General features: G+C 35.2%; 1 protein-coding gene across 2 annotated transcripts in view; it reads right to left on the bottom strand.

The window, feature by feature from the left end:
- LOC133524158 (GTPase-activating Rap/Ran-GAP domain-like protein 3) overlaps positions 1-16,712 on the bottom strand; it is a 197,266-nt gene that overhangs the window by 70,735 nt on the left and 109,819 nt on the right. For both annotated transcript variants that reach the window (XM_061860031.1, XM_061860023.1), the window contains exon 3: positions 1,108-1,186. In XM_061860031.1, the coding sequence (XP_061716015.1) occupies positions 1,108-1,186 (79 nt within the window). The remainder of the gene's footprint in view (positions 1-1,107; positions 1,187-16,712) is intronic.

Here is a 16,712-nt window from a genome sequence, read left to right on the forward strand (position 1 = left end):
TTACTTTAAAAAAGGTAGTGCCCGCATCTGTTATTGGTATTCAATGAAAGTCTTGGACTCTATCAGAATAATTTAATTTTGTCGGTGCGGCAGCTTGAAAATAAAGTTTTCAAGATTCCAGCCAAGTACGCTTAGGAATATACACCTAGTCCCGTTAGGTTGAGGCTCAAAATTCATTGTCAATTATAACTATCAAATATATACGTTACCGAATTTACAAAATTTGCTATTGGATCACTGGCGACTGGACGCAATTTGTTAAAAGTTAGGACTAACTACAAAGCACCGACCTTTCTAGACACGCAAGTCAAATCCTGAACTTTAATTACATCCCAAGCGATTATCTCAGCTCTTTTGTCGGCGACAAATACGAATAACGACGCATATTCTTAATTGAACTTGGCTCTCATTTCACATTATTTATATTTTTGATGGTTTAGTGTATCAGTATCAGTCTTAAAGATAGAGACGGCATTTTATGTTTTCTCTACGGATGATACTTACGAGTATTTATTTTGATGATCCTTCTGGTTATCTGATTATTTACGTCTACTAAATAAGTGAAATTATCCGTATCTCCGTAGGTTTTAATTAATTAAATTAAAACCTACCCTACCCCCTACCTATTAATTTTCCTTAAAAATGGGAACAGGAAAGGAAAGTTGTTGAAATGGATTATAAAGAACTCCTAATTCTATTATTACAGGTTTTAGTGGTATGAAATGATTCTAAAGAAAAAAAAAAATTACTCTTAACCAAAACACGACGACGTCGCGTCATTAATGCGACGTTTTGAATTCAAACAAAGTAGTGATACATTGCTTGCTGAATTATTTTATATGGAAAAAATAAAAGTGGTTCATTTTTTATAAAACCTATAAGTATAAAGTCTACCCTTTGATTGTGTAGTCCTATCGACCACGCTGTTCACGTTGTATGCTCAACTTAATACAGGAGCATGTAAGTTAAGTAATATGAATGATATAATCAGGTTCGTGGTTATTTTTATTGGCAGTATAGTTAGTAGTGTATTTTTAGTATGTGTAAATGCAAGAGACAGACATATTCGCATTAACATTATAAAATAGTAATGGATGTGGTACTTACGTTGCTGACCTGTTCCACCGACCCATATTGCCTACGAGAGAACACGCCCCGGCGCGTGATCAGCTCGCTGGCAGATGAGCTGTGAACAAACAAATATTTATTAATTACTCATTAATTCTATACTAGTAAATAGTAACATAATTTTAACGGACTTTGTAAAATAGAATTAAATGTTGCATATAGCGGTGTTGTAACACGGACATTACATTGAACTCAATCAAACAATTGAAAACTGTAACATATCAGTGACAATTCGAACATCGATCGTCCGAGATAGTACTTACGCTAAGTAGCAAATGTATAAACTCGTACTAAACACAAATCAATATGTACACAGGTCCTAAGACAAGTGTACACGCTCGTAAGGTTCTTATCAAATAAAAATAAATTATTGATTATCTCCGAAATGGAGTTAATTAGAATACCGGTGTCTTTGACAAAGTTACTTAAGAGAATGCACCCTTGAAATTAACGAAAAAAAAAAACACGGTTTATATATCGTCGCCTAGTGCCCACAACATAAGTTTTATTGAGCTTACCGTGGGACTAAATCGATTTGTGTAAAAATGTCCCATAATATTCATTTATAAAAAAAAGAATGGGCACTTGTTACAGATTTTCAACTGCTTTTAATTTCCTGTCCATTGTTTCTCGAAGTCTTTGTTTCTTTTGATGTTCTTTCTTTGTGGAGGTCTGTTACTCCTCGCAAATAACCAAAAATATTGTAAGAACGTACAAAGACTATTGTCCTTTTTTCCAGTTTATGCGGAAAGGAAAGGCAAAACGATCGATTCACCGTAGTCTCTTCTGTGGACAATAGATACAATAAAACTTAACGATCCGGGTACATAAATATTTATCAAGGTTTTCTTATGATTATGACAAAAATAAGAAAAGTGGCGTTACCATGACTGTCATATTCGCTAACATCTGCGTAATTTATTTTCTATATCTCTCGCTCGCACTAAAATTCATTATGAGTACGAGTGAGATGCCTAGAAATGGTATAGAAGGTAGGGTAATTCCAGGATAGCTGCCTCGATTTTAATTTCTACTAGTAGTAGAATTGTGGGAGTAAAACTGCACTACATAATAACATGCGCTCCCCCAGCAAGCCTCAGTGCCGCTTCGAACATAAGAACAAGCGCACGAAAGTACAGTAAAATAATAGATTAAAAACCTAAGTTATCCTAAGGATAGGACACGTGGCTATTAAATAATGAAACATTGAGTTATAAAGCTATTTCAAAAAGTAGGGGGCAATATCCTGGAATTTTGGAGTTACGTACACGTGGCGAATATATGAGTGTCAAACTGGTGGTAAACTGTACTGAAAAAATGTATCACACCTGTAAAGGTGCAACGTAAAAATTTGCTTTAGTCTCTTTGCGATGTCTACAGAAAAGACGCCAACGCATTAACCATACAATAAAATTAATATGACCAGTGTTGTGCGAACGTTAACTAGAATTGACCATATTGAAAATTAATTTTTAATTCGTATCAATTAATTTTAATAAATTTTCAATTAATTTTAATTAATTTTCAATTACTTTTTAATTAATTTTGAATTTTAATTAATTTTCAAATTAATTTTTAATTAATTTTCAATGTGGTCAATTCTAATTAACATTCGGCTAACACTGAATATGACTCATACCTACGCCTAATGTCCATATTCCATGTACTATAATTACTGTATACAAAAATCTTAATAGAAAATACTACCATTGTAGTCTGTGCTAGTCTTGCGGCCCGATTCGAAGAACGAGATACTATAACGATAAGTTCTGGTTTAGATAAGTTCTCATTTAGATATCGTTTGTATGTCGTATAGACACAGAAGCAGCTTGATTCGGGCAACCAATGTCACTTTGACGTTAGAAATATCGTAGATATGTAGATCTTATTATGATCACAGCGGAATCGAAATAAAAATTAATTTTACATGTCGTTTTGTTATCGATCTTTCCAACATCTTAAACGTGTCTCAATCATTCTTCGAATCGGGCCGTTAGCTTTAGTTATATGATGTTTTCTCACCGGCAGTGTACGATAGATTGTTTCTATTTTAGGTTCAAGGATAATTTCGAACAGATCCGCTAGAATACCCAATTTACTATTAGATTAAAGTTGGGTTAACGTGTAATCTTTTTAGATACTTTCTGTCTTAGTTTAGGTGAACAATTAGTTTGGTTTAGGTACAGTTTGTGTACAGACGCCATCAGATATATCGAAGCGACCGAGGTGTTCCAATATTTCTGAGCAGGGCTAATTTTCAATAAATTATGCACAATGCAAATACCTATGATATCATAACTAATATCTTCTTCATAGAGTGCTAAGATATTTATGGCATTACAGTAGTTATGATATGCTCAGAAATATTTGAACACTTTAGCTGCTACGATATATCTGATGACGACTGTACCTACCTGATATTACAAAATATGAACAAGGGAGAGTAAATTTTTGCATAAAAAAAACATGAGAGTAAATATATTATTTTTCAAAGCAACATGATAATCTGTAGCCAAGAAGACAGAGTGCCATAAACCCCGTTTTGTCGAAGAATTTTCTCGAATATTATTTTCAAATTATGTCAGTGTTCAACACCAGATTAAGTATACTAAAGCAGATACGCCACTCTTAGAAAGCAGCAGCACCGTCACCATTATTATTGAGCCGAAATTAAATTGGTTTTCTCAACAATGGGTGTTTAAGTGAGCGACACTTGGCAATGGCAACAAATATTTTGATATTTCTTTTGTCTTATTTTTGACAAAACCCATGATTGAAAGATGGATGAATCTTGCCGAATGCTGCGTCACCCAAAACAAAAATTTAAACTAAAACTAGAAAAATGAAATTAACTTAAAAGAGTATAACCGACTTCATAAAGCATTACAATTAAATATTATCCCTTTATGAGTGTTAGCAACTGAAATCATAAAAGCATCAACACACCATTGAACCGAATGCCGAGCCTGGTGAGGTTAGAAAAGAAGGAAAGAATGTTTGCAGGTATTATTGACTAGTATTGTAACTACATATTTGGTTTAGCAACGACTTCAGGCTTCTTAACTTTTTTAAAGAGTAATTTTATTTTTCAATGAGGCTTCTTGGAGCACGAGGGGTTAAGAGACGGACTTAGAACTATTTAGATACTTCCAAACAAAAGAACATATTCATATTACACATACAAAAAATATGGTCGAATTGATAATGTCCTCCTTTTCTGAAGTCGGTTAAAAAGTAGCGTATCTTTTATAGTACGATGTATTCTGTGATCGTTGCGAAGAATGTTCAGGTTGGCTCTTGAAGTAATTGCGTTACTGTTGTTTCAATAATATTCTTTGAGGGTGTTCTTACTGGACCAGTTTGCTTAGTGTTCTTCGGAGTTAATCAAAGAAAAACACTCATCGGTCATGTTCAGTCGAGTTTATAAATATATATACATTAATATAAAGCTCGAATAAGGATTTTGCCACTTTGTTAGCCATAATTTATCACCAAGATATTGCTTTCTAAGCATTTTCAGAAGTATTAGAAGAATGGCATTTCGTAAGTGGTGACCGTCGGAGGAGTCTACGGGGCAAGACGCTAAAAAGTTGAACAAACCAGAAATGACACGAAAATACAAAAATACAGGTTGTAAAAAATGGAGACAGGAAAGTGAAAGCTATTCAAACATTGTACTGCTAAGGAATACATCTGTAATTAATACTATTATGCCACGAATAGTAGATCGAAACAAAAAATAAAACTACATTTTTGTAAAAATTAATGGCCTTATTATACATATTCCTAAATACAGGAAACGCTAATACAATATCAGGTCTCTGGGGCCCACTGATTACCAGTTCGCCGGACGATATCGGCCTGTCAGTTATTCGCGATTGTTAGCTTTAGCGAATAACTGATAGGCCGATATTGTCCGGCGAAGGTAATCAGTGGGTACTTTTAAATAACGAATGTCCAATTCAAAATTTGATAGTACGATGCCACAATGCTTCTTAATACATATGAAAATAGAGTACTAACCTTTACGTATAAAATAGGACACATTTAAACACAAATTCTAACTTGTCGATGAAACAATAATTATTTTAGCAGCTAAACTCCATCGAACAATTTAGCTCAGTGGCTGTACGGTCTAACCTCCACTTCAAGTTCTAAATTGTCAGCTAACTTTGCAAGTAACATATTCCGTACGTATGGTTATTATATTACTGGCAGCAAGAGACGGTATTCGAGTTCATGTAACTAGGTGAAACTGTTAACAGTTTACTGCGCACAGGTCATAAGTAGAAATGATAGTAACTCGCTCCGAGCGGAGACTTCACTGTTGTGAACAGTTGTTTGGTTTACTCGAACGATTCAATCTTCTTAAAAGTGGGGAACCAAATTAACATATTATTATATAGTGCATCTATAAAAGTAAATTAAAATAAGGTTTTCTCATGTTGTACACTTATTTATTAATACATAAAAAGGCGATTGTGGTTTTAACATTAAGAGGGAAATATACAAAAAGAGAAATAATTTTTCCACTTCTGAACATTTTCCATTCTCCATGATTTTTAGTACGTTATGGATACAAGGAAAAACTAGGTTTACATGTTTTACTTATTTTTTTAAGTTTGCAAAAAAAAAACGAAAAAAAAATAATCCCGAAACCTATGAACCTAGAATATATATTATGCTGAAGCGATCGACCTCAAATATAAGTGATTTGTTAAGATTTAGTTAGTGGAAACCGTTTTCTCCCGAAATGGAAATTCATAGAAAAATTACCGTTATTTCGTTAGATTCGAAAAGCTATTCTTCCCTCTTAATAAGTGTAACTTATATCCTTAGACAGTTTCCACAAAAATTTATAATAAAATAAAAATAAAAAAAAATAAAAATAAAAAAGCCTTTATTTCTTACAGAGTTAAATTTACACTAATATTATATTTAATTACAAAGAGTAGTTGTTGTTAGTAGGTAAGAATCGTGAAAAAAGTTTGTTAGAATTTTTAAGAATTATAAAAATATGATAGCATTATTATTATTTGTTTCGTTTTCCTGTGAGTTATTCTGCAAGAACCCCTCTGCAGGTAAAGGCCTCCTCCAAGGTGAACCAATCGTCTCTGGATTTTGCAGTTTGCATCCAGTTTGGACCCGCTGTACGTTTGATTTCGTCCTCCCACCGATTTCGGGGTCTCCCTTGCTTTCTTTTGCCTGGTGGTCCCCTCCACGCGGTGACAATTTTTGTCCATCTCTGGTCTTGAAGGCGCGCGACGTGTCCAGCCCACTTCCATTTCAGTGCTAGAGCATATGTCAAGCCATCTGTTGCTTTGGTGATGTTTCTGATTTTAGTGTGGCGTATTCTGTCTATTCTTTTTATATTTAACATACTGTGCTCCATTCCGCGCTGGCACGTAGTAATTTTATTTTGTAAATCCTTGTTAAACTTCCATGTCTGACAAGCATAGGTCAGGCATGGTATGAGGCAAGTATTCATTACCTTGGTCTTTAGATTGATTGGCAGATTGCTCTTAAATATTTCTTTTAAGCTCCAGTACTTATTCCAAGTTAGCTGTGCTCTGCGTTCCACCTCTTGGTAATTGCTTGAGATATCGAAGCTAATTTGTTTGCCGAGATAAATATATTTTTCAGTATATTCAAGTGGTTCGTCGTCGACATATATTGGTAACTTGGTGCTGTTGGACATTAACATAGTTTTGGAGAGGTTCATTTCCAAACCAGCGACTTTGCTAGCACAATTTAGAGACTCTACCATATACTGTAGTTCATTTGCTTTTTCTGATATAAGGACCAGATCGTCGGCGAAGCGTAGGTGGCTTAGGTACTTATTTTTGACTCTTATACCGTGTTTTTTCCAGTCAAGTTTGTTTATTATTGACTCTAGTACAGCTATAAAAAGTGTAGGAGATAGAGGGTCCCCCTGTCTTACACCTCTTTTGATAGGGAACCAGGGACCGGCTGTTTCTAGTTTAACTCTACTCTTGCTATTTTTGTATATGCTCTTGATGACTCGTATATAGTAATTTTCCACATTCTGCGTTGTTAGTGTTTCCCAAATGTAATTATGTGACACTGAATCGAAAGCTTTCTTATAATCAATATATGCTAAGTAGAGCGGCCTTCTTTTCTCCTGGTATTTCTCTATAAGAAGTTCCAGTGTGTGGATATGATCGATTGTAGAGAAGCCCCTTCTAAATCCTGCCTGCTCTATGGGTTGTTTTTTCTCTAATGTAGAGCTGATTTTTTTGGTAAGGATTGTGGAAAAATTTATAAAAGAAACATATTTAAATTTACTTCCACTAACAATTTCCCCTTTGTTTTTCGATTTACAACCAAAAAAAAACGAAATAATTTGATATTAGAAAAGAAAAATTACTTAAGTACTTATTAGGGTTCCGCACCAAACTGTGACAAACGGAACCATTTAATAAATATCTTTGTTTTGTTCAATTGCAGGTTTTCATTGCATTATTTGTCAGAAATAATATCAAAATAAACAGAGCCTTATAGAAAAATGCGCCAGAAAAATGAAAGCAGTAGAAACGCTGTAAAAAACGCTCCGGGTTTACCAAATTATCCATAACAAAGTTGGTCGGCTACTCTCATCTTAATAACGTGCTACCATCGGAAAGATAAAGCACAGCCAGCAGCCAGTAAATAAAGCTTTCACTTCGAGTAAGTCAGCTGACCTTGACAGAATTTGGAGTGTCTCGAGTCGAGGGTTCAATTGAAACAAGCGGTGTAAGATGTTTTGTAAGAACTCGAGGACCCGAGACACAGATAACTTGCCTTACTTGATGGAGTATTAGATACAATTAGTACGTGTATAACGCTCAATTAGCTGTGTTTACCCAATACCCTGGTAGATGGCGCTGTCACGGCGAATATCCTACATCGCGCGAACGTGTGTGCACCGTAGAAACGATAAGGTGTTATATTTGTTTCTGTATTTTCTGTTCTCCCGGGATGTACCGGAATCAAATGTAGGATATGATAGAGGAAACCCTCTAAACTCTTTAAAAATAACCCAAAGAAAGTATCTATTAGGGATTACCGTCGGGTTTAGTCTTTTATAGTTATTTGTGTCCCAAGCGAGGAAAAGTAGGACATTGCGTGCCGCGTGTAAACACGTGGGATGGAATGTCCTACGATTCCTCCCGTGGTGCGCATACTATTTTTCTGCTCGACGGAGTCGGAAAGCGGCAACATCATTTAGCGCAGCGGGAGCAAAGTTAACGCTTTCCGCCCGGACGGCAGAAAAGGTTATTTTAGATGTATAAATAATAAACAAGTGAATTTACTCATAACAAGAGTACAACTATTTTAGTCTGGTTGAGAGATGAACAGTCATTGTATCCAGCCGTGGCAGCATGGGTTCATTTTTAGGGTTCCGTAGCCAAATGGCAAAAAACGGAACCCTTATAGATTCGTCATGTCCGTCTGTCTGTCCGATTCTGTCACCGCCACTTTTTTCCGAAACTATAAGAGCTATACTGTTCAAACTTGGTAAGTAGATGTATTCTATGAACCGCATTAGGATTTTTACACAAAAATAGAAAAAAAACAATAAATTTTGTGGGTTCCCCATACTTAGAACTGAAACTCAAAAAATCTTTTTTCATCAAACCCATACGTGTGGGGTATCTATGGATAGGTCTTCAAAAATGATATTTAGGTTTCTAATATCATTTTTTCTAAACTGAATAGTTTGCGCGAGAGACACTTCCAAAGTGAAAAAAATTGTGTCCCCCCCCCCTGTAACTTCTAAAATAACAGAATGAAAAATCTAAAAAAAAATATATGATATACATTACCATGCAAACTTCCACCAAAAATTGGTTTGAACGAGATCTAGTAAGTAGTTTTTTTAATACGTCATAAATGGTGCGGAACCCTTCATGGGCGAGTCCGACTCGCACTTGGCCGCTTTTTTATCAATTGTCACTATGCCCATCACTTTCGCGCTCACACACTTTTTTTTCCGAAATGGCTTTTACTCCTCGCCAATTTTAGCAAGGTGGAGCTTACATTATTGTTAGAACGTGAAGGCATGGTGACAAATGATAAAGAGCTGACCATCATAGCCCTACATCTTTATATGTGTGGTAAATAAAAAAAAATAAAAAAAGAGATAAAATAAATGTTCAGAAGTCAATGGTTATATTGCTCTGTTTTGACGCTGAATATTTTTTTTGCCGAAAAATTCATTTTTGACTCATACAAGCTTTTAATGTTTATTAACTCTGATGTTCTTTCACTAATTATTCCCGGAAATTCCATTTTTCCGCTGCCGTAAAATGGGGTGAGTAGGGATTGCTGGGGGAGTAGGGATGCGAATCTAGTATTTCATTTTTCAGTAGCTACTTTAATTTTCGGGTTCAGGGTAGTCTTAAAGTAATATATTTTTGAACATATTTTTTCTTCTTTTGACAACATTAACTCACTAAATTTATATTTTCCTTATTTACGGGGACAGTTGTGTCATGAATGGGGAGAGTTGGTGTTACGAAGGGGGGTATAGAACGGGGGGGTTAGTGTTTGTAGTTCAGGGTTGTCAATTTACATAAGTAGTCAGAAGTGTCTTACATTATGATAAAATGATAAATATTAATTTAAAAAATATTGAAGTATTGGAGGAGTTGAACAAATTGCAATTTAAATAAACATTTTATATTTAAATGTGCCTTTTATTTATTTCATACAGTAATACAGGCTATTACTCAGCGTTTAACTGACTTTTATCGTGTACTTTTATTCAACTCGTATATATATTTTTGTTTGAACTTGGCTGTCATTCATTTCACATTTATGTTTTTGATGGGATTCACTTTACTAATTCCATGTAAATTAAATCTAAAAAATATAAAAATAAAGGTCACATCTTACAGAAGACATTAAATCGTTTTATGCAGGAGCATAAATAAAAAATAATTTTAAAATATTCTCTTTACAAGTCAAGCTATTGTCATGATCCGAAAGTGTAAACCCTAGCAATTTTCCCGTCTTATCCCATTGCTATTCCTTCTAACCCCAACTACGAGGTGAGCCGGGATTGCCGACTATTACGTGTTTATCGTTGAAACTATGAAATGAAACAATGATAATTTGTCATTGACAATGACAAACTAAAATTCATACATCAGAACACTTCTTTTGTATAAAAATCAATGTGCCACATATAAAAATAAACTTTTATCCAGGTTTAAACTTCGATTTCGTCCCTACTCACCCAATTTTACGGTATCATTCAAAACCATGAGGAAGATTCTAACCACTTCAAGCTATAGGTTGTGTTGTTTTATCATACACTTTCTATGGCTATTTCAGTATCCATTATTAGATCAGCTAAGCTACCTAATCATAAGCTAAATCGAATACCAAGAAGTAGTCGAAAATTTATTCTAAAATGTAAAAGACGCATATTACAAGTTATAAGTCTTAGAAGTAATTACTTTTGCATTAATAATATTAATAAGAAAGTATGAATATAGCTTGTACATATAACGCCCGTGTAATTAGAAACTGTTCCAGAAAGCCGTGCGTCTAATAACATCGAGCGACACGTGCATTCCTGTGCACACGTGCATTTATGAGACGTAACGGTAAGAGCCCTGTTCGATGGAACTGCACGTCCGCTTGTGTACACTTTGTGCCCCGTAAACCGCGAAGTGCTTAATTTATGGAGACGCTTAAGGTGTTGTTCCATTTTTACACTGCGAGTCAAATATTCAGTAAAGCCGCTATAAGTTCTCTCTGAAGATCTGACAACGCTCAAAAGCCTTTAAAGTTTCGTGGTAACAATACGAGGGTTGGCTCGAAAGTTGTTGCTGCGGTTCTACTCATGTGATTTGAACATTATTTATACCATTGCGAGAAATATTTCAGTGCTACTTATGGCCATAAAAATATTTAAACGCAAATAGTTTTTTTACTTTACAGAATGATTCAGGAGACGTGAGCAGGATCAAGCCTGCGTATTTAGTAAGTTATCAGTAACTGTTTCGTACCAGTATTTGTGAGATTAACGTTAAATTATTTTTTTCTGTTAAAAAAATGTTTTATTTTATTTACGACATTTATGATCACCCTCTTTGTTTTATCCATAACAAGTGACAAATTGAATGTCATCAGAGTCTGGTTACTTTTGAAAAATCGTATCTCACTCAAGTGTGACATTTTATTTTCTTCATAATCAAAGTGCTGTCATAACGGTTAAAGAAGTTTTATCTTTGTTAATTAAGTGTTGTAGGGTCCATGATTGTAGATAAACAAATTTGTCCTTTAAAAAACGTTAGATAACACAAAAACGATTCATTAACATTTACTAATTGTGTAGGCTTACTCCTGTTCACGTCTCGTGAATCATCCTGTATATTTTTTACCCTTTTAAACCTTTCCGCCAGTTTCTATTTTTTTTTTTTTTATTATTTATTAAGTACAACCACATCGTATATATTACATATGTTACATCACAATAATCTTAAAGTACTTCACCTGATATACTACGACAATTATGGAGTACATAGCATTGTCCAAGCATGATATAGGGAACGACATAAGAACTATGGGACTTTACATTTTATAACATTAAATTTATAAGACTTATAAAACAATTAACTACTATATGTACATTATTTACAATTTTACAAATAAATACTAATACTAATATATAATTTAACACAGAATAATTAATTTAAATTTGAAATTTGAAACTAATTATTATTTTTGTTTCGGCAATATCTTACATTTAAATGTGGCTAGGCGGTCATGAAAGATGTCAACGAGATTTTTGTGGGTTGTAAGACTGTTGTAACTCGAGCATATTCGTACCATGGGGGCTTGCAGACCAATGTTTGTCCTGGTAGCCGGTATAGAAAAGGGTTTAACTATAGGCCGCCGTGGGTAGTTGTAGGGTGTAGTTAACGAGATTTTCTCAAGTAGTTTGCTGCTGTTTACCTGTCCGTTGACTACCTTGTGTAGGAAGCACAGGTCTAGCATTCGGCGCCGATCGCGTAAGCTGTGCATTTTGTATCTAGCAAGCCGGCAGTCATAGGTATTTCTATGTGAAAATCCAGGGGTATGAAACGCAAGATGTCTTGTAAATGCTCTCTGTATACTTTCAATACGCTGTGAGTGAACATGATAGTATGGACTCCAGACAATTGAGGCGGATTCTAGATGGCTGCGTACAAGGGTGTTATATAGAATAATTTTAGTTTGTTGATGTCTAAAACCATTAGAGTTTCTCCTTATAAAGCCAAGCATTTGTGCAGCCTTTTTAACTACTGCATCAATGTGTGCATGGAATTTCAATTCACTGTCGAGTATAACACCAAGGTCTCTCATTTCAGCAACTTCCCTTAACTCGACGCCGCCTATCTCGTACTTAGTCACAAGCGGTTTTTTCTTTCTGCAATACTTTATAAAAAAGCACTTCTTCACGTTTAGAGTCATTCCATTCTTATTGCACCAGGACATTACGTTACTTAGGTCGTTTTGAAGCATTTTGGCATCCGACTCGCAGGACACAGATTTATAGATTTTTAGGTCATCTGCGTAAAGTGAATAGTTGGAGTGTTTTATATGGCCTGTGATATCGTTAATGAATATTAAGAAAAGCACCGGTCCCAAATGCGACCCCTGCGGAACTCCCGATTCGGCATAGTAAGTAAATGATTTGTAGCCGTGAACAACAACACACTGCGGCCTGTTAGTGAGATACGACTCAAACCATCTCAACCAATCATATCCTACACCGAAAAGATTCAGCTTTTTCAGTAGGATTGCGTGATCAACTTTATCAAACGCGCTACTGAAATCAGTGTATATAGTGTCTACTTGGGAACCTCTATCAAGCTGCTGGCATAGATCAGTAACAAAAGGCACGAGATTAGTCGCCACTGATCGACCAGGTCTGAACCCATGTTGATGATCTGACAGACTGGATTCCGCCAATCCTGATAGTATAGGCACAATAAGGGACTCGAATAGCTTCCAGAAACACGACAGGATTGAAATCGGGCGATAGTTTTGCATATCAGCTTCGTCGCCTTTCTTGTATACTGGCACAATTCGAGCCTCTTTCCACGCATCAGGAAAGCAGCCCTCTGTGAGTGACTGAGTAAAGATCAGATAGAGTGGAAATGCTAAAGCCGGTCCACACCGTTTCACGAATATAGGGGGTATGCCATCGGGTCCTGCACCTTTTGAACAGTCGAGTTTTTTGATAGCCCGTAGTATTTCTGATTCGGTCAGGTGTATTTTGTTAATAAATTTAGAACTTGTACTCGATTCATCCGTTACCACGTTACTAGAGTTCTTTGATATATATACGGACGAAAAGTGTTTAGCAAATAGATTAGCTATATTTAGTCCACTTTCGGCTATATCGTCTTTCAGATGCATCTTCGCAGGGAGAGTAGACCGACCACCTCTTTTGTTTTTAATAAAACTCCAAAATGCCTTAGGGTTATTTGGAATGTTTCCTTCAACGGTTTGTTTATAATATTTGTAGCATTCATCATACAGCTTATGGCACCGACAACGGAGGAGTTTGAACTCAATTTCGTCACGAGGGTTTTGATATTTACGATACCTAAGCCGAATTTTATTTTTCTCCCCCAGTACTTTTATAAGTGCATGGCTAAACCATGAAGGATAATTTGACTTTTTAGATTTTAGTCTCGGTACAAATTTGCCAATGAGATCGTTAGTTATTTTATAAAATACGCTAGTCATTTCATTGACATCTCTCAAGCCCGATAGCCTCCTCTGCCAATCTATGCCCTTTATTTCCTTAACTAACTCATCATATGCAGCCTTATGGTAATTGTAACTGATATGTGCTTTCGGTTTTAAATTACTTGTGTTGCAGTAGGACACTACAGCCAACAGACTGGGATGGTAACCATAACATTTGCTAAGATTGTCATGAGGTTTTATGACTTCGATGTTTTGTAAGTTAGTTATTATTAGATCTAAATGGCGGTTATCACTGTTACTTATATTATTGACTTGATGTAGCTTATTGGCTGCCATGAAATCTATCAACAAGTAACCGAGAGAGGTATTATAATTTAATGGAGATAGATATCTCAGGTTGTCTAGGGTTGTCCATTGTATGAAGCCTAGATTAAAATCGCCTACTAGTACAAAATCATCCATGTGCGGCAGAGCAGCATCGATACTAGACAAAAAACGTGAAAGTGATTCCACTTTGACAGGAGGAGGAAGATAAACTACACAAATCGTTACTTTTTGACACGATGATTTTGATTTAAATATAAAGTCACACAGGGGCCTTATTCGAGATGCACAACTGTCAAATTTCGCGTCCACATCAAATCAACACTTGATTCTATCGCATGTTGATTGTATCAAGTGTTGATTCTATCAACTGTGGATAATATCATTTGGAACAATCAAAACTCATTCATAGAAAAAATAATCAAACAAAAATCAACTTTGTTTATTACTACTATATAGTTTGAAATGGCTCTGAACTCGAAGTGGTTCGGTTTGATTTGATTGTCACCTGACTGTGGATTGCTAATGTCAAATTTTGACAAGTGTTGATTTTATTGCTAGACTTTATTGTCCATGGGCTTGGGCACCATCTTGGATTTTTTGACGTACGACAGGGAATACCCTTCCTTTCCTACAATATATGGCATAGAGTAAAGCGTCTTTTTTTTTTTAAACATAAGTTTACAGGAATCAGCGACATCTTGTATTCGATAGGATAAGTAATGCGCTATGAACAATGCGGCGGCGAGTAGTGAAACTGTACCTGACAACGTCAATCAATTAAAAAGTGACCACACAGTTGATGGTCGATAAAGGCGATTATTAATTGAATTTTAACGACAATAAAGAACTATTGACATGCGATCTTTTTGTTGAACCCACACCTACATGTCGAATAATGCTCGCTCCACATATTCTCCTATAAACGCTCAAAATTGTAAAAAAAAATTGATGCAATTTACTCCGCACCCAGTCTCAAGTTGCTTCTAAACCACGTTCACGAACCAAGTTGTAACCTAACACATCTGTAAATATAAGGCATATGATTTAGAGATAAAGTCCGTTTTTTTTAATTACGAGATGGTTCATGAATAACCTTTATTACTATAAAAATAATACTACATTTGTCAAAAAAAATTCTGTATTGCGCTATTACATAATGCATAAAATTGATATAAAGATAGGTACCATAGTAGCTCGCTCACTTGGTCTATCAACAACTATTTTAATGTTCTTTGTACTCGTATACGCGACCCCATTGTATGTACAGTCGCCATCAGATATATCGGAACGCATGTATGAGATCTCAAATTATTAAGATAAGACCTACTGTACTGTCTATATTACTTACCAAGACCTAAGTACCTATTATTTATATGTACCTACACAAAGAGAATTCCTATGTTAAAAGGAGATTAAATACATATTTTGTTATTCAACTACAAATAAAATAAAATTTATCTTTTTCAGTTAACACATTTTTTTACCGATTTCTTTAATAAAATAAATCATTAAAGTATATATATATATATATATATATGTGACTATATTTCATTGTCTTCGGTGTAGATTATTTACTGATGTTCCAATTTCCTGTATCAGTTTGGTACCAGGAAATATAAAAACTACACCTCTTCAAAAACTTTGCTGGTAGTTCGACATCTGTAAGTTTAAATATAAAACATGATAAAAACACTTAAGTCAAAAACGTATGCATAAAATATTTGCCCTATATTCTGGTCGCTCGGTAAGGTGCTCAGAAGGCTGGGTGCATTTCCGCGCTGGTTAACAATGCTGATCCTCTGGTCACCAGAAGCCTATATAAGGCGCTCTCATAGAGCCACGCTAGTGCCCTAGAGTTTCAAATTCAACCCCAAGTGCCACAAATATGTAGTTAAGGGTTTAAATTCTGGATCAAGAACATGGAATACTGTTCGCTAGTAAGGCCATAGGTATTAGAAGAAAATAATAGTAGGAGACGGCCGTGGTCATGGTAGGTGGTACAGGTGGGCCAGGCAAGCTCTGAAATTATGCACCTATTTTACTATAACTTTGTTCACCTGTGTATATTTACTGTTTCCATGATAATCATTTTTAATATGTAGCCCGTGTAATCGGGCTGTATCATTAGTCTCATATTTTTTAACACAAAATCATAATTTTAATTCAATAATTAATGGTGTTTTACATATTAATCATTAATGTACCTATTTTGCAAAATTTTCTTGCATATAATAATATTGTTTACTTCAATTGACGTGTTTATTATTTTCGTTACTATGTCAACGTTAATACTTAAAAAATTATAACGTGAAGGTTGAGTCCGCAGTACAGTTCTGTGGCCCTAGTGAAAAAGGGTACAAGTCTCTGGCAGCGCAGGTGTAAAGGGGTGTTAGTTCCATGTAACACTTATGCCCTTATACACCTAAACTGCCAGAGACTTGTACCCTTTTTCACTAGGGCCACAGAGTTACAGTTTACGTACATAGTGGCATTAGCACAGTCGGATTAGGACCAAACTCGAAATGTCTGATCAGTCATGAAAT

Source organism: Cydia pomonella, chromosome 1, assembly GCF_033807575.1.
Source record: "Cydia pomonella isolate Wapato2018A chromosome 1, ilCydPomo1, whole genome shotgun sequence".
Taxonomy (NCBI): domain Eukaryota; kingdom Metazoa; phylum Arthropoda; class Insecta; order Lepidoptera; family Tortricidae; genus Cydia; species Cydia pomonella.